The sequence below is a fragment of the Crinia signifera genome, chromosome 4 (assembly GCF_055691185.1).
Source record: "Crinia signifera chromosome 4, ASM5569118v1, whole genome shotgun sequence".
Classification (NCBI taxonomy): domain Eukaryota; kingdom Metazoa; phylum Chordata; class Amphibia; order Anura; family Myobatrachidae; genus Crinia; species Crinia signifera.
Genome location: NC_139220.1, coordinates 339521525 through 339545073, shown reverse-complemented (window position 1 = coordinate 339545073; position 23549 = coordinate 339521525). Strand labels below are relative to the sequence as shown.

The following is a 23549-nucleotide window of genomic DNA, read 5'->3' as shown; positions in this document are numbered from 1 at the left end:
GTTATTACTGAGCGGGACAATGCGGGCTAATAGACGTTATTACTGAGCGGGACAATCCGGGCTAATAGATGTTATTACTGAGCGGGACCATCCGGGCTAATAGACGTTATTACTGAGCGGGACAATCCAGGGCTAATAGACGTTATTACTGAGCGGAACCATGCAGGCTAATAGACGTTATTACTGAGCGGGACAATCCGGGCTAAAAGACGTTATTACTGAGCGGGACCATGCTGGCTAATAGACGTTATTACTGAGCGGGACCATGCGGGCTAATAGACGTTATTACTGAGCAGGACCATCCGGGCTAATAGACGTTATTACTGAGTGGGACAATCCGGGCTAATAGACATTATTACTGAGCGGGACCATCCGGGCTAATAGATGTTATTACTGAGCGGGACAATCCGGGCTAATAGACGTTATTACTGAGCGGGACCATCCGGGCTAATAGACGTTATTACTGAGCGGGACAATCCAGGGCTAATAGACGTTATTACTGAGCGGAACCAAGCGGGCTAATAGACGTTATTACTGAGCAGGACCATGCGGGCTAATAGACGTTATTACTGAGCGGGACAATCCGGGCTAATAGACGTTATTACTGAGCGGGAAAATCCGGGCTAATAGACGTTATTACTGAGCGGGACCATCCGGGCTAATAGACGTTATTACTGAGCGGGACAATCTGGGCTAATAGACGTTTTTACTGAGCGGGACAATCCGGGCTAATAGACGTTATTACTGAGCGGGAAAATCCGGGCTAATAGACGTTATTACTGAGCGGGACCATCCGGGCTAATAGACGTTATTACTGAGCGGGACAATCTGGGCTAATAGACGTTATTACTGAGCGGGACAATCTGGGCTAATAGACGTTATTACTGAGCGGGACAATCTGGGCTAATAGACGTTATTACTGAGCGGGACAATCTGGGCTAATAGACGTTATTACTGAGCGGGACAATCTGGGCTAATAGACGTTATTACTGAGCGGGACAATCTGGGCTAATAGACGTTATTACTGAGCGGGACAATCTGGGCTAATAGACGTTATTACTGAGCGGGACAATCCAGGGCTAATAGACGTTATTACTGAGCGGGACAATCTGGGCTAATAGACGTTATTACTGAGCGGGACAATCTGGGCTAATAGACGTTATTACTGAGCGGGACAATCTGGGCTAATAGACGTTATTACTGAGCGGGACAATCCAGGGCTAATAGACGTTATTACTGAGCGGGACAATCTGGGCTAATAGACGTTATTACTGAGCGGGACAATCCGGGCTAATAGACGTTATTACTGAGCGGGACAATCCGGGCTAATAGACGTTATTACTGAGTGGGACAATCCGGGCTAATAGACGTTATTACTGAGCGGGACCATGCGGGCTAATAGACGTTATTACTGAGCGGAACCATCCGGGCTAATAGACAATATTACTGAGCGGGACCCTCCGGGCTAATAGACGTTATTACTGAGCGGGACCATGCTGGCTAATAGACGTTATTACGGAGCGGGACAATCCGGGCTAATAGACGTTATTACTGAGCGGGACAATCCGGGCTAATAGACGTTATTACTGAGCGGGACCATGCGGGCTAATAGACGTTATTACTGAGCGGGACCATGCGGGCTAATAGACGTTATTACTGAGCGGGACCATGCGTGCTAATAGACAATATTACTGAGCGGGACAATCCGGGCTATTAGACGTTATTACTGAGCGGGACCATGCGGGCTAATAGACGTTATTACTGAGCGGGACCATGCGGGCTAATAGACGTTATTACTGAGCGGGACCATCCGGGCTAATTGCTGTTTTACTGATAATTAATTTCACAAATGTACGGAATGCTCTGAGAACAGTCGATGTCATTCCAGTTATTGCTTCCATCACCAATCGTCGACACCACAGCGCAGTCCTCACCTCCTCCGAAACTATGACCAGACCAGTTATCCGGCTGATTCTTCCCCCAGAACCTGTAACACACAACCGGGAATGGTGACACAACATAACACTACTACTGTAAAGTCTTCACATGCTGTGGTGTTACAGACGACAGGAGGAGCATTCACATCTTGTGCTGCCGTGCGTTACTGGACCGCGTTCCTCATCTAGGTGAGCCGGTGATATGTTCCCGGTTATTGTGATAGACGGCACAGCACCCCCCATTTATACTGCTTATATTGCAGTGCCTGGGTATGCAAACCGGACGTTTAGTGGGAGTGGCTGAGGGAAACACTGACAGTGTCCATGGAAACCGCCGGGAGTGTCCATGGAAACCGCCGGGAGTGTCCATGGAAACCGCCGGGAGTGTCCATGGAAACCGACGGGAGTGTCCATGGAAACCGCAGGGAGTGTCCATGGAAACCGCAGGGAGTGTCCATGGAAACCGCAGGGAGTGTCCATGGAAACCGCTGGGAGTGTCCATGGAAACCGCAGATAGTGTACGGGTGAAATTGATATTTCTAAAGTCGTCCGTCCACTAGTGCGAGCTATCACATGCGGTACCATCCGTCTCACCTGGCAGCATTTTGGGGGAGAAGCGGAGAATGTAAACAATAACATTCTCCGCTTCTCATGCAATTTGCCAGTCAGATTGTAACGCTCATGCGCAAGGCAAAAACAGCGCCAACCATCAGTCATTTCTTGCACATGACAGACGGTCAGGGCTGGCGCTACCACTAGGCAGCTTTACACATTGCCTTCGGGCGCAGGCGGCGTACGCTTCTGATGCTTCCTTTATTACTAGGTGGGGTAGATGGATCCGCACATTAATCAAACTTCAGAATTATCAAGAGACCAATATTTTGGACTGCTCTGGACACGAAATTCTCGTAGTCATAGATTGGTGGTGCGCCCAAACATTCCGTAATTGTGAATGAATTTAATGGGGTTTGTTTGCAAAGACGAAAACACAAAAGACAAATGTGCTTATTGGGCGCACTCTTTAAAACATGGAATTTGTACGGTTAGTGAATTTATTTAAAACGTAACTTTTAGTAGACTTTCGTATATAAAGGAAAGTAAGCACAGTAATTAGGATTCTGCTTAATAGACAAAAGCCAACAAATGTAATAGGATGAGAGAATCAGAACGTGAGAGATTTGGTGAGAAAACTCCAGTTTTTTTAAAGCGGCAATCATTTACACGGATAAACCAGTTTGATTTTGCAGTGTAAATGATTGCTGCTTTAAAAAAAAAAAAGAGATTTCTTACCAAATCTCTCGGTGCAAGGTGCACCCTAGGCAACAAAACCTTGGGCACATGGTCTGAGAATAATAGATCCACTGGTATTTGATGAAAACAACACCCTACTATGTGTTTTATACCCTGTGGGGGCCTATGTGTTTTATACACTGTGGGGACCTACGTGTTTTATACCCTATAGGGGCCTATGTGTTTTATACCCTGTGGGGGCCTATGTGATTTATACCCTGTGGGGGCCTATGTGTTTTATACCCTGTAGGGGCCTATGTGTTTTATACCCTGTGGGGGCCTATGTGTTTTATACCCTGTGGGGGCCTATGTGTTTTATACACTGTGGGGACCTACGTGTTTTATACCCTATAGGGGCCTATGTGTTTTATACCCTGTAGGGGCCTATGTGTTTTATACCCTGTGGGGGCCTATGTGTTTTATACACTGTGGGGACCTACGTGTTTTATACCCTATAGGGGCCTATGTGTTTTATACCCTGTGGGGGCCTATGTGATTTATACCCTGTGGGGGCCTATGTGTTTTATACCCTGTAGGGGCCTATGTGTTTTATACCCTGTGGGGGCCTATGTGTTTTATACCCTGTGGGGGCCTATGTGTTTTATACCCTGTGGGGGCCTATGTGTTTTATACCCTGTGGGGGCCTATGTGTTTTATACCCTGTGGGGGCCTATGTGTTTTATACCCTGTGGGGGCCTATGTGTTTTATACCCTGTGGGGGCCTATGTGTTTTATACCCTGTGGGGGCCTATGTGTTTTATACCCTGTGGGGGCCTATGTGTTTTATACCCTGTAGGGGCCTATGTGTTTTATACCCTGTAGGGGCCTATGTGATTTATACCCTGTGGGGGCCTATGTGTTTTATACCCTGTGGGGGCCTATGTGTTTTATACCCTGTGGGGGCCTATGTGTTTTATACCCTGTGGGGGCCTATGTGTTTTATACCCTGTAGGGGCCTATGTGTTTTATACCCTGTAGGGGTCTATGTGTTTTATACCCTGTAGGGGCCTATGTGTTTTATACCCTGTAGGGGTCTATGTGTTTTATAACCTGTATGGGGCCTATGTGTTTTATACCCTGTAGGGGCCTATGTGTTTTATACCCTGTAGGGGCCTATGTGTTTTATATCCTGTGGGGGCCTATGTGTTTTATACCCTGTATGGGGCCTATGTGTTTTATACCCTGTAGGGGCCTATGTGTTTTATATCCTGTGGGGACCTATGTGTTTGCTTTTCCTGGGTGGTTACCGGGGTTTGGCTAATCCAATGCAGATGTAACACTAGTAAAGGCCCTCATATACTAGTAAAGGCCCCCATACACTAGAAAAGGCCCCCATACACTAGTAAAAGACCCCCATATACTAGTAAAGTAAAAAAAACGGCGTGGGGTCCCCCCTCCTGAGCATAACCAGCCCCGGGCTCAAAGAGCCGGTCCTGGTTTAATAAAATCACAGGAACAAACAATTTGGGGTTCCCTGGATTTTATAAAACTAGAACCAGGCTAAAGGGCCGGTCCTGGTTCCCAATATTCAGGGTACAAAATGACTAGGGGTCCCCCGTATTTCAAGAACCAGCACCGGGCCCAACCAGCCAGCAGGGTAATGCCACAGCCGGGGGGAGACTTTTTATACAAGTCCCCCCGGCCAAAGCATTCACCCCCTGACCGGTCAGCATGGGCAGGGGTCCTGGGGGAGTGCAGACCCCCCCACCCCCACCAAAGAAGGGGTTCCCCCCCTCCAGAACTTACCTGCCCATGCTGAAGCCCGGGGCTGTCCTCGATGCCCCTGGGCAGTGGGCATCGAGCTGATACTTGTGTAAAAATATAGAGAAACTATTGTATATTGCTGTGGAACTATGAGTCCCAGCAAGCCTGCACCACTTGCAGGGACTTGGAGAACCAAAAGTCCCAGCATGTGGGGCATTAAAGGGCCCGCTGGCACTTGTAGTTCCACTGTAATAAAAATAGTCAAATAAACACAGAGACACACAATAAAAATAAAACTTTAATACATCCAAAGCCCACACATACTGATGCTTACCTATCTTGAGCCCATCGGTAGGTCCCTGGGTCCGGTGCTCTTGGGTCTGGGCCTCCATGGTCCAGGTCCTTGGTTCTGGGCTGGTCCGGGGCTCCAGGGCTGAAGAGTCTGGGATCCTGGATCCGAAGAAATCCATGGGGGACCTGTGGAAGGAGATCCAACTTACCAAGGTCCTCCGGCGAAGATCTGTCCTCTTCGTTCTGAAGTAGTCCAGGTCTTTCGCCAAATGCCGGCAATTCCGGAGGTACCCAACACGGACTGAGGAGAGGCGCAGAGATGTTTCAACCTCCGCGCTTCTCCTCCGAATGATTCTATTGGCCGCCTAGCGGCCAATCAGGAGCCGAGAAAGCCCAGAAGAGCATGTCTTAGTGTTAACTGGTGTATTACATAGTGGTCCTGCAATGGTAATGTTATTGTTAATACATTTTATAGAGTTATTGATTTTATATTTGTTATTCCAAAATACAAAAGAAATGTATTTATAGAAGTAAATGATGTATGCGTGTGGCTGGTTGGAGGGTATTGAGGGAAGCAGGGGCGGAGTTGTGGTGCTTTGCCTAGGGTGTCTAGAAACTGGCCCTGCTGACGGTAAGACACCATGTGCGGGAGGTAACCGGCCCTGCTGACGGTAAGCCACCTGGTGCGGGAGGTAACTGTCCCTGCTGACGGTAAGCCACCCTGTGCGGGAGGTAGCTGTCCCTGCTGACGGTAAGCCACCTGGTGCGGGAGGTAACTGTCCCTGCTGACGGTAAGCCACCCTGTGCGTGAGGTAACCGGCACTGCTGACGGTAAGCCACCTGGTGCGGGAGGTAACTGTCCCTGCTGACGGTAAGCCACCCTGTGCGGGAGGTAACCGGCACTGCTGACGGTAAGCCACCTGGTGCGGGAGGTAACTGTCCCTGCTGACGGTAAGCCACCTGGTGCGGTAGGTAACCGTCCCTGCTGACGGTAAGCCACCTGGTGCGGGAGGTAACCGGCCCTGCTGACGGTAAGCCACCTGGTGCGGGAGGTAACTGTCCCTGCTGATGGTAAGCCACCCTGTGCGGGAGGTAACCGGCCCTGCTGACGGTAAGCCACCTGGTGCGGGAGGTAACTGTCCCTGCTGACGGTAAGCCACCCTGTGCGGGAGGTAACCGGAACTGCTGACGGTAAGCCACCTGGTGCGGGAGGTAACCGGCCCTGCTGACGGTAAGCCACCCTGTGCAGGAGGTAACCGGCCCTGCTGACGGTAAGACACCATGTGCGGGAGGTAACCGTCCCTGCTGACGGTAAGACACCATGTGTGGGAGGTAACCGGCCCTGCTAACAGTAAGCCACCTGGTGCGGGAGGTAACTGTCCCTGCTGACGGTAAGACACCATGTGCGGGAGGTAACCAGCCCTGCTGACGGTAAGACACCATGTGCGGGAGGTAACCGGCCCTGCTGACGGTAAGCCACCTGGTGCGGGAGGTAACCGGCCCTGCTGACTGTAAGCCACCTGGTGCGGGAGGTAACTGTCCCTGCTGACGGTAAGCCACCTGGTGCGGGAGGTAACCGTCCCTGCTGACGGTAAGCCACCTGGTGCGGGAGGTAACCGGCCCTGCTGACGGTAAGCCACCTGGTGTAGGAGGTAACCGTCCCTGCTGACGGTAAGACACCATGTGTGGGAGGTAACCGGCCCTGCTAACAGTAAGCCACCTGGTGCGGGAGGTAACTGTCCCTGCTGACGGTAAGACACCATGTGCGGGAGGTAACCAGCCCTGCTGACGGTAAGACACCATGTGCGGGAGGTAACCGGCCCTGCTGACGGTAAGCCACCTGGTGCGGGAGGTAACCGGCCCTGCTGACTGTAAGCCACCTGGTGCGGGAGGTAACTGTCCCTGCTGACGGTAAGCCACCTGGTGCGGGAGGTAACCGTCCCTGCTGACGGTAAGCCACCTGGTGCGGGAGGTAACCGGCCCTGCTGACGGTAAGCCACCTGGTATGGGAGGTAACCGGCCCTGCTGACGGTAAGCCACCTGGTGCGGGAGGTGACCGGCCCTGCTGACGATAAGCCACCTGGTGTGGGAGGTAACCGGCCCTGCTGATGGTAAGCCACCTGGTGCGGGAGGTAACTGTCCCTGCTGACGGTAAGCCACCTGGTGCGGGAGGTAACCGGCCCTGCTGACGGTAAGCCACCTGGTGCGGGAGGTAACTGTCCCTGCTGACGGTAAGCCACCTGGTGCGGGAGGTAACTGTCCCTGCTGACGGTAAGCCACCTGGTGCGGGAGGTAACCGGCCCTGCTGACGGTAAGCCACCTGGTGCGGGAGGTAACTGTCCCTGCTGACGGTAAGCCACCTGGTGCGGGAGGTAACCAGCCCTGCTGACGGTAAGCCACCATGTGCGGGAGGTAACTGTCCCTGCTGACGGTAAGGCACCTGGTGCAGGAGGTAACCGGCCCTGCTGACGGTAAGCCACCATGTGCGGGAGGTAACTGTCCCTGCTGACGGTAAGCCACCTGGTGCGGGACGTAACCGGCCCTGCTGACGGTAAGCCACCTGGTGCGGGAGGTAACTGTCCCTGCTGACGGTAAGCCACCTGGTGCGGGAGGTAACTGTCCCTGCTGACGGTAAGCCACCTGGTGCGGGAGGTAACCGGCCCTGCTGACGGTAAGCCACCTGGTGCAGGAGGTAACTGTCCCTGCTGACGGTAAGCCACCATGTGTGGGAGGTAACCAGCCCTGCTGACGGTAAGCCACCTGGCGCGGTAGGTAACCGGACCTGGGAATGTCAGAAGTAATGCAGGGGTGCACAGGAGATGCATGTGACGTTAGCTCCGGCCTCCATCAGCCTGAATCGGTCACACCATTGGCAGATTAGCACAAGGTGGGAAATCACTCTGTCATGGTCGCAGCAAACTGACCGCGAGGCTCTGTATCTCACACAGCAGCAATCATCTCCATGGACTGTGATCTTACCTCGGGTAAGCGTCATATGGGGTCCCGTCCACCCATTTCCAGGAGCCGTTCTGATCCGTGAGTCCGATCCACGTATCTACCTTCTGTGTCATATTAGTTACATAATCCTTCATATAGAGTAAAAACGGAGGTTAGTACATACATAATCCACATTACACACACGGTACTGTACCTGGGCACTACAACATACATTATCCCCATCCGACATACAGTACTGTACATGGGCACTATAACGTACATATTCCCCATCCGACATACAGTACTGTACCTGCGCACTACAACATACATTACCCCCATCCCACATACAGTAGTGCACCTTGGCACTCCAACATACTTTACCTCCATCCCACATACAGTACTGTACCTGGGCAATACAACATACTGTACATTACCTCCATCCCACATACAGTACTGTACCTGTGAACTAAAATATGCATTACCCCCATCCCTTATACAGTACTGTACCTGGGCACTATACCAAACATTACCACCATCCCACATACAGCACTGTACCTGGTTACTACAACATACATTATCTCCATCCCATATACAGTACTGTACCTGGGTACCACAACATATGATACCCCCATCCCACATACAATTCTGTACTTGGACACTACAAAGTACATTACTCCCATCCCACATACAGTACTGTACCTGGGCACTATAACGTACATTACCCCCATCCCACATGCAGTACTGTACCTGGCCACTCTAACGTACATTACCACATCCCACGTACAAGTCTCCCACAGATACTTCTATACCTATCTCATTACCCCACAGTTACTTATACACCCATCTCTCTGCTCTGCTCCCTCACAGTTACTTATACACCCGTCTCTGTGCTCTGCTCCCCCACAGTTACTTATACACCCGTCTCTGTGCTCTGATCCCCACAGTTACATATACACCCGTCTCTGTGCTCTGATCCCCACAGATACATATACAACCGTCTCTGTGCTCTGCTCCCCCACAGTTACTTATACACCCGTCTCTGTGCTCTGCTCCCCCACAGTTACTCATACACCCGTCTCTGTGCCGTTGTCTATTTCGACTCCTAGATCCTTTTTGAGTACTGAATTACCCAATGCCTCCCCACTTAGGTTATGTCTAGCACACTGGTTATGTCTCCCAAGGTGCATGACCTTGTATTTGTCCACATTGAACCTCATATTCCACTTTTTTGCCCACTCATCTAGATTGTCAAGATCATTTTGAAGCGCGGTGACATCTTCTGTTGATTTAATAACTCTGCTCAGTTTTGTATTATCTGCAAAGATGGATACATTGCTGAGTAACCCTATCCCAATATCGTTAATAAAAATGTTAAGCAAAATGGGCCCAAGAACTGAACCCTGTGGCACTCCACTTAGTACTGGTATCATATTTGATACGGTACCGTCCACAACTCTTTGTTCTCTATTACACAGCCAGTTCCCTACCCATCTACAGATATTTGCCCCTAATCCCAGGTCGTCCATTTTATTTATCAACCTCTTGTGTGGTACGGTGTCGAAGGCTTTAGCAAAATCTAGGAAAATCACATCTACAGTATTTCCATTATCAAGGTTTTTGCTAACATCCTCATAGAAACCAAGTAGATTAGTTTGGCATAGGTCTGTAATTAGCGGGATCCTCCTTTTTTTCCTTTTTTGAATAATGGCACTACCTCTGCTATTCTCCAGTCTTTTAGTACCTTACCTGATGATAGTGAATGATATAATGTAGAGGGGAAGCTAATTCCTCCCTTAATTCCATTAGTACCCTAGGATGAAACCCATCTGGCCCACGTGATTTATTTGTTTTGATTTTGCTGAGCCTCAATATTATTTCCTCGGTAGAGAATTCAATATTGAGGTCCGGCTTGTTCATCCCATTTTGTGGTATGTGTGTGTTCCACTGTCTGCTTTCCCTTATTAAACACTGATGAGAAGAACTCATTTAACAGTTCTGCTTTTCCCTTGTCCTCCATAAAACTTTTTCCAGTGATATCGGTTAGTGGGCCTATGTTGTCCTTAATTATACGTTTACTATTTATGTATTTGAAAAACTTCTTGGGGTTACCTCATTGGCTTCCATGTAAAAAAACACTGCTGGTTTAGTGACCTCATTGGGATTCATGTACCAGACACTGCTTGTGTAGAGGTCTCATTGGGATCCATGTACCAAACACTGCTGGTTTAGTGACCTCATTGGGATCCACGTACCAGACACTGCTTGTGTAGAGGTCTCATTGGGATCCACGTACCAAAAACACTGCTGGTTTAGTGACCTCATTGGGATCTACGTACCAGACACTGCTGGCGTAGTGACCTCATTGGGATCCACGTATCAACCATTGCTGGTGGAGTGACCTCACTGGGATCCACGTACCAACCACTGCTGGTGTAGTGACCTCACTGGCATCCATGTACCAATCACTGCTGGTGTAGTGACCTCACTGGCACCCATGTACCAATCACTGCTGGTGTAGTGATCTCATTAGGATCCATGTACTGTTCCAACCACTGCTGCTGTTGTGACCTCATTGGGTTCCACATACCAACCACTGCTGGTGTAGTGATCTCATTGGAATCCATATACCAAACACAGCGGGTGTAGTGACATCAATGGGTTCCACATACCATACACTGCTGGTGTAGTGATCTCATGGGGATCCACGTACCATACACTGCTGGTGTAGTGATCTCATGGGGATCCACGTACCATACACTGCTGGTGTAGTGATCTCATGGGGATCCACGTACCATACACTGCTGGTGTAGTGACCTCACTGGGATCCATGTACAAACCACTGCTGGTGTAGTGACCTCACTGTCATCCATGTACCAATCACAGCAGGTGTAGTGATCTCATTGGGATCAACGTACCAATCACTGCTAGAATAGTGACCTCATTGGGTTCCATGTTCCAAACACTGTTGGTAAAGTGACCTCAGTGGGATTCTTGTACCATACACTGCTGGTATAGTGACCTCACACTGGGATCCATGTAACAACCACTGCTTGTGTATTGCCCTCACTGGGATCCATGTAGCAACCACTGCTGGTGTATCGACCTCACTGACACCCATGTACCAATCACTGCTGGTGTATTGATCTCATTGGGATCCATGTACTGTAGCAACCACTGATGGTGTAGTGACCTCATTGGGTTCCACATACCAACAACTGCTGGTGTAGTGACCTCACTGGGATCCATGTACCAACCACTGCTGGTATAGTGACCTCACTGGGATCCACGTACCATACACTGCTGGTTTATTGACCTCACTGGGATCCATGTACCAACCACTTCTGGTGCATTTATCTCATTGCGATCTATGTACCAAACACTGCAGGTGTAGTGACCTCATTGCGCTCCTGCTACCACCTCACCTGCTCCTCCTTGCTGGTAATTACTACTAGATGAGACTTCATGTCTTCACAGTCTTTCTTGGCAGCAGTCCATGTCCGGGATTTCTTGGACAGATAGTAACAGCTCTGTTCATATTGTTTCCAGTCGCAGCGGCAGACAATGTCCAGTTTACCTGCAGGGAGTGAGACGGCTCCTGTGATTACACTGAGAAGCAGATACAACTACCCAGATGAAGATGGGATGCAATTGTCAATCAACCTATAGTCATTCTAACAACATGGTCAAAATACCAACATTCATTATACCGACAAGATCAATGTACAGACACGGTGATATACCAACATTCATTATACCGGCAAGGTCAATATACAGACACAGTAATATACCAACATTCATTATACCGGCAAGGTCAATATACCGACACAGTAATATACCAACATTCATTATACCGACAAGGTCATTATACAGACATGGTGATATACCAACATTCATTATACCGACAAGGTCAATATACAGACACTGTGATATACCAACATTCATTATACCGACAAGGTCAATATACAGACACGGTGATATACCAACATTCATTATACCGACAAGGTCAATATACAGACACGGTGATATACCAACATTCATTATACCGACAAGGTCAATATACAGACACAGTGATATACCAACATTCATTATACCGACAAGGTCAATATACAGACACAGTGATATACCAACATTCCTTATACCGACAAGGTCAATATACAGACACGGTGATATACCAACATTCATTATACCGACAAGGTCATTATACAGACAGGGTGATATACCAACATTCATTATACCGACAAGATCAATATACAGACACGGTGATATAACAACATTCATTATACCGACAAGGTCAATGTACAGACACGGTGATATACCAACATTCATTATACCGACAAGGTCAATATACAGACACTGTGATATACCAACATTCATTACACTGACAAGGTCAATATACAGACACGGTGATATACCAACATTCATTATACCGACAAGGTCAATATACAGACACGGTGATATACCAACATTCATTACACCGACAAGGTCAATATACAGACACGGTGATATACCAACATTCATTATACCGACAAGGTCATTATACAGACACGGTGATATACCAACATTCATTATACCGACAAGGTCATTATACAGACACGGTGATAAACCAACATTCATTATACCGACAAGGTCAATATAGAGACACGGTAATATACCAACATTCATTATACCGACAAGGTCAATATACAGACACGGTGATATACCAACATTCATTATACCGACAAGGTCAATATACAGACACGGTGATATACCAACATTCATTACACCGACAAGGTCATTATACAGACACAGTGATATACCAACATTCATTATACCGACAAGGTCAATGTACAGACACAGTGATATACCAACATTCATTATACCGACAAGGTCATTATACAGAAACGGTGATATACCAACATTCATTATACCGACAAGGTCAATATACAGACACAGTAATATACCAACATTCATTATACCGACAAGGTCAATATAGAGACACGGTGATACAGTATACCAACATTCATTACACCGACAAGGTCAATATACAGACACGGTGATATACCAACATTCATTATACCGACAAGGTCAATATACAGACACGGTGATATACCAACATTCATTATACCGACAAGGTCATTATACAGACACGGTGATATACCAACATTCATTACACCGACAAGGTCAATATACAGACACGGTAATATACCAACATTCAATGTATGACAAGGTCAATATACAGACACGGTGATATACCAACATTCATTATACCGACAAGGTCATTATACAGACACGGTGATATACCAACATTCATTATACCGACAAGGTCAATATACAGACACGGTAATATACCAACATTCATTACACCGACAAGGTCATTATACAGACACGGTGATATACCAACATTCATTATACCGACATGGTCAATGTACAGACACGGTAAAATACCAACATTCATTATACCGACAAGGTCAATATACAGACACGGTGATATACCAACATTCATTACACCGACAAGGTCATTATACAGACCCGGTAATATACCATCATTCATTATACCGACAAAGTCATTATACAGACATGGTGATATACCAACATTCATTATACCGACAAGGTCAATATACAGACACGGTAATATACCAACATCCATTATACCGATAAGGTCAATATACAGACACGGTAATATACCAACATTCATTGTACGACAAGGTCAATATACAGACACAGTGATATACCAACATTCATTATACCGACAAGGTCAATATACAGACACGGTAATATACCAACATTCATTGTACGACCAGGTCAATATACAGACACAGTGATATACCAACATTCAATATACCGACAAGGTCATTATACAGACACGGTGATATACCAACATTCATTATACCGACAAGGTCAATATACAGACACGGTAATATACCAACATTCATTACACCGACAAGGTCAATGTACAGACACGGTAATATACCAACATTCATTATACCTACAAGGTCATTATACAGACATGGTGATATACCAACATTCTTTATACCGACATGGACAATATACAGACACGGTGATATACCAACATTCATTATACCGGCAAGGTCTATATACAGAACCGGTAATATACCATCATTCATTATACAGACAAGGTCAATATACAGACACGGTAATATACCAACATCCATTATACCGATAAGGTCAATATACAGACACGGTGATATACCAACATTCATTATACCGACAAGGTCAATATACAGACACGGTGATATACCAACATTCATTATACCGACATGGTCATTATACAGACACGGTGATATACCAACATCCATTATACCGATAAGGTCAATATACAGATACGGTAATATACCAACATTCATTATACCGACAAGGTCATTATACAGACACGGTGATATACCAACATTCATTATACCGACAAGGTCATTATACAGACACGGTGATATACCAACATTCATTATACCGACAAGGTCAATATACAGACACGGTGATATACCAACATTCATTATACCGACAAGGTCAATATACAGACACGGTGATATACCAACATTCATTATACCGACACGGTCAATATACAGAACCGGTAATATACCAACATTCATTATACCGACACGGTCAATATACAGACACGGTGATATACCAACATTCATTACACCGACAAGGTCATTATACAGACACGGTGATATACCAACATTCATTATACCGACAAGGTCAATATACAGAACCGATAATATACCATCATTCATTATACAGACAAGGTCAATATACAGACACGGTAATATACCAACATTCATTGTATGACAAGGTCAGTATACAGACACGGTAATATACCAACATTCATTATACCGACAAGGTCATTATACAGACACGGTGATATACCAACATTCATTATACCGACAAGGTCAGTATACAGACACGGTAATATACCAACATTTATTATACCGACAAGGTCAATATACAGACACGGTGATATACCAACATTCATTATACCGACACGGTCAATATACAGAACCGGTAATATACCAACATTCATTATACCGACACGGTCAATATACAGACACGGTGATATACCAACATTCATTATACCGGCAAGGTCAATATACAGGCACGGTAATATACCAACATTCATTGTATGACAAGGTCAGTATACAGACACGGTGATATACCAACATTCATTATACCGACAAGGTCATTATACAGACACGGTGATATACCAACATTCATTATACCGACAAGGTCAGTATACAGACACGGTAATATACCAACATTTATTATACCGACAAGGTCATTATACAGACACGGTGATATACCAACATTCATTATACCGACAAGATCAATATACAGACACAGTGATATACCAACATTCATTATACCGACAAGGTCAATGTACAGAAACGGTGATATACCAACATTCATTATACCGACAAGGTCAATATACAGACACGGTGATATACCGACACTCATTATACCGACAAGGTCAATATAAAGACACAGTGATATACCAACATTCATTATACCGACAAGGTCAATATACAGACACAGTGATATACCAACATTCATTATACCGACAAGGTCAATATACAGATACGGTAATATACCAACATTCATTATACCGACAAGGTCATTATACAGACACGGTGATATACCAATATTCATTATACCGACAAGGTCAATATACAGACACGGTGATATACCGACACTCATTATACCGACAAGGTCAATATACAGACACAGTGATATACCGACACTCATTATACCGACAAGGTCAATATACAGACACGGTGATATACCAACAAGGTCAATATACAGACACGGTGATATACCAACATTCATTACACCGACAAGGTCATTATACAGACACGGTGATATACCAACATTCATTATACCGACATGGTCAATATACAGACACGGTAATATACCAACATTCATTATACCGACAAGGTCAATATACAGACACGGTGATATACCAACATTCATTACACCGACAAGGTCAATATACAGACACGGTAATATACCAACATTCATTATACCGACAAGGTCAATATACAGACACAGTGATATACCAACATTCATTATACCGACAAGGTCAATATACAGACACGGTGATGTACCAACATTCATTATACCGACAAGGTCAATGTACAGACACAGTGATATACCAACATTCATTATACCGACAAGGTCAATATACAGACACGGTGATATACCAACATTCATTATACCGACAAGGTCATTATACAGACACGGTGATATACCAACATTCATTATACCGACAAGGTCAATATACAGACACAGTGATATACCAACATTCATTACACCGACAAGGTCAATATACAGACCCGGTAATATACCATCATTCATTATACCGACAAAGTCATTATACAGACACAGTGATATACCAACATTCATTACACCGACAAGGTCAATATACAGACACGGTAATATACCAACATTCATTATACCGACACGGTCATTATACAGACACGGTGATATACCGACACTCATTATACCGACAAGGTCATTATACAGACACAGTAATATAACAACATTCGTTATACCGACAAGGTCATTATACAGACACGGTGATATACCAACATTCATTATACCGACAAGGTCATTATACAGACACGGTGATATACCAACATTCATTACACCGACAAGGTCATTATACAGACACGGTGATATACCAACATTCATTATACCGACAAGGTCAATGTACAGACACGGTGATATACCAACATTCATTATACCGACAAGGTCAATATACAGACACAGTAATATAACAACATTCGTTATACCGACAAGGTCAATATACAGAACCGGTGATATACCATCATTCATTATACCGACAAGGTCAATATACAGACACGGTGATACAGTATACCAACATTCATTACACCGACAAGGTCAATATACAGACGGTTTGGGATCATTTGGTCTACAGCATGATGGTTGACAGTCATTAGGTCGACATGGTTCTAGGTCGGAAGGTCATTTGTTCGACAATCGGGAATGGCGAGGACGTCACTGGGACCGACAGGGAGCTCCATCAGAAGAGGACACTAGCATCTCGTGCGTGTCCCCTTCCAGCGGCAGTTGGTGATCTGAATGCCAGACCCCCGCTGAACGAGAGGTGCCCCATCTGTATATAATCTATATATACTGTATAGAAAGCAGAGCCCTAAGTGTACATATGGGTGCCTTGTGTCAGAAAGAGAAATGGTGCCTCCCCATATCTAAAACAGGGACAGGATGTGTATAAAACATATAGGGATATGGCTTCATGTGGAGAGGGCCTGGCCACAGAATAGTACTAATTCACATTACACAGCACAGTAGTGTCCGATAGTCACATTACACCGCACAGTAGTGTCCGATAGTCACATTACACTGCACAGTAGTGTCCATTAGTCACATTACACCGCACAGTAGTGTGCATTAGTAACATTACACCGCACAGTAGTATCCATTAGTCACATTACACAGCACAGTAGTGTCCGATAGTCACATTACACCGCACAGTAGTGTCCATTAATCACATTACAGCACAGTAGTGTCCGATAGTCACATTACACTGCACAGTAGTGTCCGATAGTCACATTACACCGCACAGTAGTGTCCATTAGGGACATTACACGGCACAGTAGTGTCCATTAGTCACATTACACGGCACAGTAGTGTCCATTAGTCACATTACACCGCACAGTAGTGTCCATTAATCACATTACAGCACAGTAGTGTCCATTAGTCACATTACACCGCACAGTAGTGTCCATTAGTAACATTACACCGCACAGTAGTGTCCATTAATCACATTACAGCACAGCAGTGTCCGATAGTCACATTACACTGCACAGTAGTGTCTATTAATCACATTACAGCACAGTAGTGTCCGATAGTCACATTACACCGCACAGTAGTGTCCATTAATCACATTACACCGCACAGTAGTGTCCATTAGTAACATTACACCGCACAGTAGTGTCCATTAGTCACATTACACCGCACAGTAGTGTCCATTAGTCACATTATACAGCACAGTAGTGTCCATTAGTCACATTATACAGCACCGTAGTATCCATTAGTCACATTACACAGCACAGTAGTGTCCATTAGTCACATTATACAGCACAGTAGTGTCTATTAATCACATTACAGCACAGTAGTGTCCCTTAGTCACATTACAGCACAGTAGTGTCCGATAGTCACATTACACTGCAAAGTATTATCCATTAGTCTCATTACACTGCACAGTGTTACGGATGCCGCCTGGGCGCTGGATGTAACTACCGGAGGCTGGAAGCTGGAGATCAGGTGTGAGCCCGTAGCCGGGACCGCCGGTAAGGACGGCCACAGCGAACCCTACTCTGACTCTATTGAGTACCCCAGGCAGATGACAAACCACTGCGGGTACTAGGCTTCACCTGTGGCCGCCGCATTCGAAGGAGCGAGTTAGGCCCGCTCCAACCTCGATGCAGCTAGTGGGGACAAAGGGTAAGCGATCGTCATGGGTAACTCAAGAGGATGGTCTTACTAACGGGCCTGACTGTAATGTACCCCTGTCTGCCGGCACCGGGCCAATGACGGGAATGCGACCCATTCGCAGGCACAAGAGACAAATGACGGGGAATCTCCACATAAACAGGAGACAAGGCTAAGAGGCGAATCCATAAAACAAAACCAGGACTGAACGGGGAAGGCCCTGCCTATTAAATGCATAGGAAGGGCAAGCAAAAAGGAAACAAAGGTAAATAACTCCAGAGGGAGGAAATGGGCTTGGCCCACAGCGGGGCGCAATCCTGAACCCTAACAAACTAGACAACGGGCTGAACGGCCAATAACTAAAAGAGCTTGGCAGCTCTCCAAAAGAAGAAATGGAAAATAACCAGGCTCCACAGGAGCACTTACGTGAACCGAGATGGGAATAACCAGTGAGACTGGACCGGGCATAGGAACTGAAAACTGTGTGATGGCACACCAACCAAAGGCCAGACACTGATGCCAGGACTGGGACAGGATGAGTCCGGGGACTGGGCACAGACATGCAAGCAGGGACTGGGATTAGCTTGCAGGAAGCTATCACTGGCAGAGTATTGCAGGAGAGCCTGCCCTATAAAGGGCTCAGGTGATTAATTACACCTGAAGATCCAGGGAGCTCCCAGGCTTGTGCTTAACAAGCTAATTACCTCACAGCCTTGTGAGTAATTGCTCACAGAATATTGAGCTGATGTGGCACAGACCTACCACTGGAGGCCACCAGTGAGTCAAATGCTGAACACAAAACCAAAGCAGACTGAATCATAAATCCAGATTCCCAACACACAGTAGTGTCCAGAGGTCACATTACACCGTAGTGTAATTAGTCACATTATACCGCACAGTAGTGTCCATAGGTCACATTATACCGCACAGTAGTGTCCATTAGTCACATTATACCGCACAGTAGTGTCCATTAGTCACATTATAAAGCACATTAGTGTCCATTAGTCACATTATACTCCACAGTAGTGTTCATTAGTCACATTATACCGCACAGTAGTGTCCATTAGTCACATTATACCGCACAGTAGTGTCCATTAGTCACATTAAACCGCACAGTAGTGTCCATTAGTCACATTATCCTGCACAGTAGTGTCCATAGGTCACATTATACCGCACAGTATTGTCCATTAGTCACATTTTACCGCACAGTAGTGTCCATTAGTCACATTATACCGCACAGTAGTGTCCATTAGTCACATTATACCGCACAGTAGTGTCCATTAGTCACATTATACTGCACAGTAGTGTGCATTACTCACATTATACACCACAGTAGTGTCGATTAGTCACAATACACCACACAGTAGTGTCCATAGGACACATTATACCACACAGTAGTGTCCATTAGTAACATTACACCGCACAGTAGTGTCCATTAGTCACATTATACCGCACAGTAGTGTCCATTAGTCACATTACACAGCACGGTAGTATCCATTAGTCACATTACACCGCACAGTAGTGTATACTAGTCACATTACACCGCAAAGTAGTATCCATTAGTCACATTACACTGCACAGTAGTGTCCATTAGTCACATTACAGCACATTAGTGTCCATTAGTCACATTACACTGCACAGTAGTATCCATTAGTCACATTACTTTGCACTGTAGTGTCCATTAGTCACATTACAGCACAGTAGTGTCCGTTAGTCGCATTACACTGAACAGTAGTATCCATTAGTCACATTATAAAGCACAGTAGTGTCCATTAGTCACATTACACCACACAGTAGTGTCCATTAGTCACATTATAAGGCAAAGTAGTGTCCATTAGTCACCTTACACCACACAGTAGTGTCCATTAGTCACATTACATTGCACAGTAGTATCCATTAGTCACATTATACAGCACAGTAGTGTCCATTAGTCACATTACACCGCACAGTAGTGTCCATTAGTCACATTATAAAGCACAGTAGTGTCCATTAGTCACATTACACCGCACAGTAGTGTCCATTAGTCACATTACACCGCACAGTAGTGTCCATTAGTCACATTACACCGCACAGTAGTGTCCATTAGACACATTACACCGCACAGTAGTGTCCATTAGTCACATTACACCGCACAGTAGTGTCCATTAGTAACATTACACCACACAGTAGTGTCCATTAGTAACATTACACCGCACAGTAGTGTCCATTAGTCACATTATACCGCACAGTAGTGTCCATTAGTCACATTACACAGCACAGTAGTATCCATTAGTCACATTACACCGCACAGTAGTGTATATTAGTCACATTACACCGCAAAGTAGTATCCATTAGTCACATTACACTGCACAGTAGTGTCCATTAGTCACATTACAGCACATTAGTGTCCATTAGTCACATTACACTGCACAGTAGTATCCATTAGTCACATTACTTTGCACTGTAGTGTCCATTAGTCACATTACAGCACAGTAGTGTCCGTTAGTCGCATTACACTGAACAGTAGTATCCATTAGTCACATTATAAAGCACAGTAGTGTCCATTAGTCACATTACACCACACAGTAGTGTCCATTAGTCACATTATAAGGCAAAGTAGTGTCCATTAGTCACCTTACACCACACAGTAGTGTCCATTAGTCACATTACATTGCACAGTAGTATCCATTAGTCACATTATACAGCACAGTAGTGTCCATTAGTCACATTACACCCCACAGTAGTGTCCATTAGTCACATTATAAAGCACAGTAGTGTCCATTAGTCACATTACACCGCACAGTAGTGTCCATTAGTCACATTACACCGCACAGTAGTGTCCATTAGTCACCTTACACCACACAGTAGTGTCCATTAGTCACATTACATTGCACAGTAGTATCCATTAGTCACATTATACAGCACAGTAGTGTCCATTAGTCACATTACACCCCACAGTAGTGTCCATTAGTCACATTATAAAGCACAGTAGTGTCCATTAGTCACATTACACCGCACAGTAGTGTCCATTAGTCACATTACACCGCACAGTAGTGTCCATTAGTCACATTACACCGCACAGTAGTGTCCATTAGTCACATTACACCGCACAGTAGTGTCCATTAGTCACATTACACCGCACAGTAGTGTCCATTAGTCACATTACACCGCATAATAGTGTCCATTAGTCACATTACAGCACAGTAGTGTCCATTAGTCACATTACACCGCACAGTAGTGTCCATTAGGCACATTATAAAGCACAGTAGTGTCCATTAGTCACATTACACCACACAGTAGTGTCCATTAGTCACATTACACTGCACAGTAGTATCTGTTAGTCACATTATACTGCACAGTAGTGTCCATTAGTCACATTACACCGCACAGTAGTGTCCATTAGTCATATTATAAAGCACTGTAGTGTCCATTAGTCACATTACACCACACAGTAGTGTCCATTAGTCACATTACACCGCACAGTAGTGTCCATTAGTCACGTTGCACCACACAGTAGTGTCCATTAGTCACATTACACTGCAAAGTAGTATCCATTAGTCACATTATACAGCACAGTAGTGTCCATTAGTCACATTACACCGCACAGTAGTGTCCATTAGTCACATTACACCGCACAGTAGTGTCCATTAGTCACATTATAAAGCACAGTAGTGCCCATTAGTCACATTACACCACACAGTAGTGTCCATTAGTCACATTACACCTCACAGTAGTGTCCATTAGTCACATTATACACCACAGTAGTGTCCATTAGTCACAATACACCACACAGTAGTGTCCATAGGTCACATTACACCGCACAGTAGTGTCCATTAGTCACATTTCACCGCACAGTAGTGTCCATTAGTCACATTACACCGCACAGTAGTGTCCATTAGTCACATTATACAGCACAGTAGTGTCCATTAGTCACATTACAGCACAGTAGTGTCCGTTAGTCGCATTACACTGCACAGTAGTATCCGTTAGTCACATTATACAGCACAGTAGTGTCAATTAGTCACATTACACCGCACAGTAGTGTCCATTAGTCACATTACACAGCACAGTAGTGTCCATTAGTCACATTACACAGCACAGTAGTGTCCATTAGTCACATTACACCGCACAGTAGTGTCCGTTAGTCACATTACAGCACAGTAGTGTCTATAAGTCACATTACACCGCACAGTAGTGTCCATTAGTCACATTACACTGCACAGTAGTGTCCGTTAGTCACATTACAGCACAGTAGTGTCCATTAGTCACATTACACTGCACAGTAGTGTCCATTAGTCACATTACAGCACAGTAGTGTCCATTAGTCACATTACACTGCACAGTAGTGTCCATTAGTCACATTACAGCACAGTAGTGTCCATAGTCACATTACACCTCACAGTAGTGTCCACTAGTCACATTACAGCACAGTAGTGTCCATTAGTCACATTATACCGCACAGTAGTGTCCATTAGTCACATTATACCGCACAGTAGTGTCCATTAGTCACATTACAGCACAGTAGTGTCTGTTAGTCGCATTACACTGCACAGTAGTGTCCATTAGTCACATTACAGCACAGTAGTGTCTATTAGTCACATTACAGCACACTAGTGTCCATTAGTCACATTACAGCACAGTACTGTCCATAGTCACATTACACCGCACAGTAGTGTCCATTAGTCACATTACACTGCACAGTAGTGTAAATTAGTCACATTACAGCACAGTAGTAACCATTAGTCACATTAGAGCACAGTAGTGTCCATTAGTCACATTCTACCGCACAGTAGTGTCCATTAGTCACATTATACCGCACAGTAGTGTCCATTAGACACATTACACCGCACAGTAGTATCCATTAGTCACATTACACCGCACAGTAGTGTCCATTAGTCACATTACAGCACAGTAGTGTCCGTTAGTCGCATTACAGCACACTAGTGT

General features: G+C 45.4%; 1 protein-coding gene across 1 annotated transcript in view; it reads right to left on the bottom strand.

Annotated features, from left to right (window-relative positions):
• Window positions 1-1715: 1715 nt before the first annotated feature.
• Window positions 1716-23549, bottom strand: part of LOC146072906 (uncharacterized) — a 75387-nt gene continuing 53553 nt past the window's right edge. The window contains exons 9-11 of the mRNA XM_083180085.1: window positions 11582-11733; window positions 8202-8308; window positions 1716-1987 (exon numbers count right to left, since the gene is read on the bottom strand). Coding sequence (XP_083036211.1) covers window positions 1828-1987; window positions 8202-8308; window positions 11582-11733 — 419 coding nt within the window. The 3' untranslated portion in view covers window positions 1716-1827. The remainder of the gene's footprint in view (window positions 1988-8201; window positions 8309-11581; window positions 11734-23549) is intronic.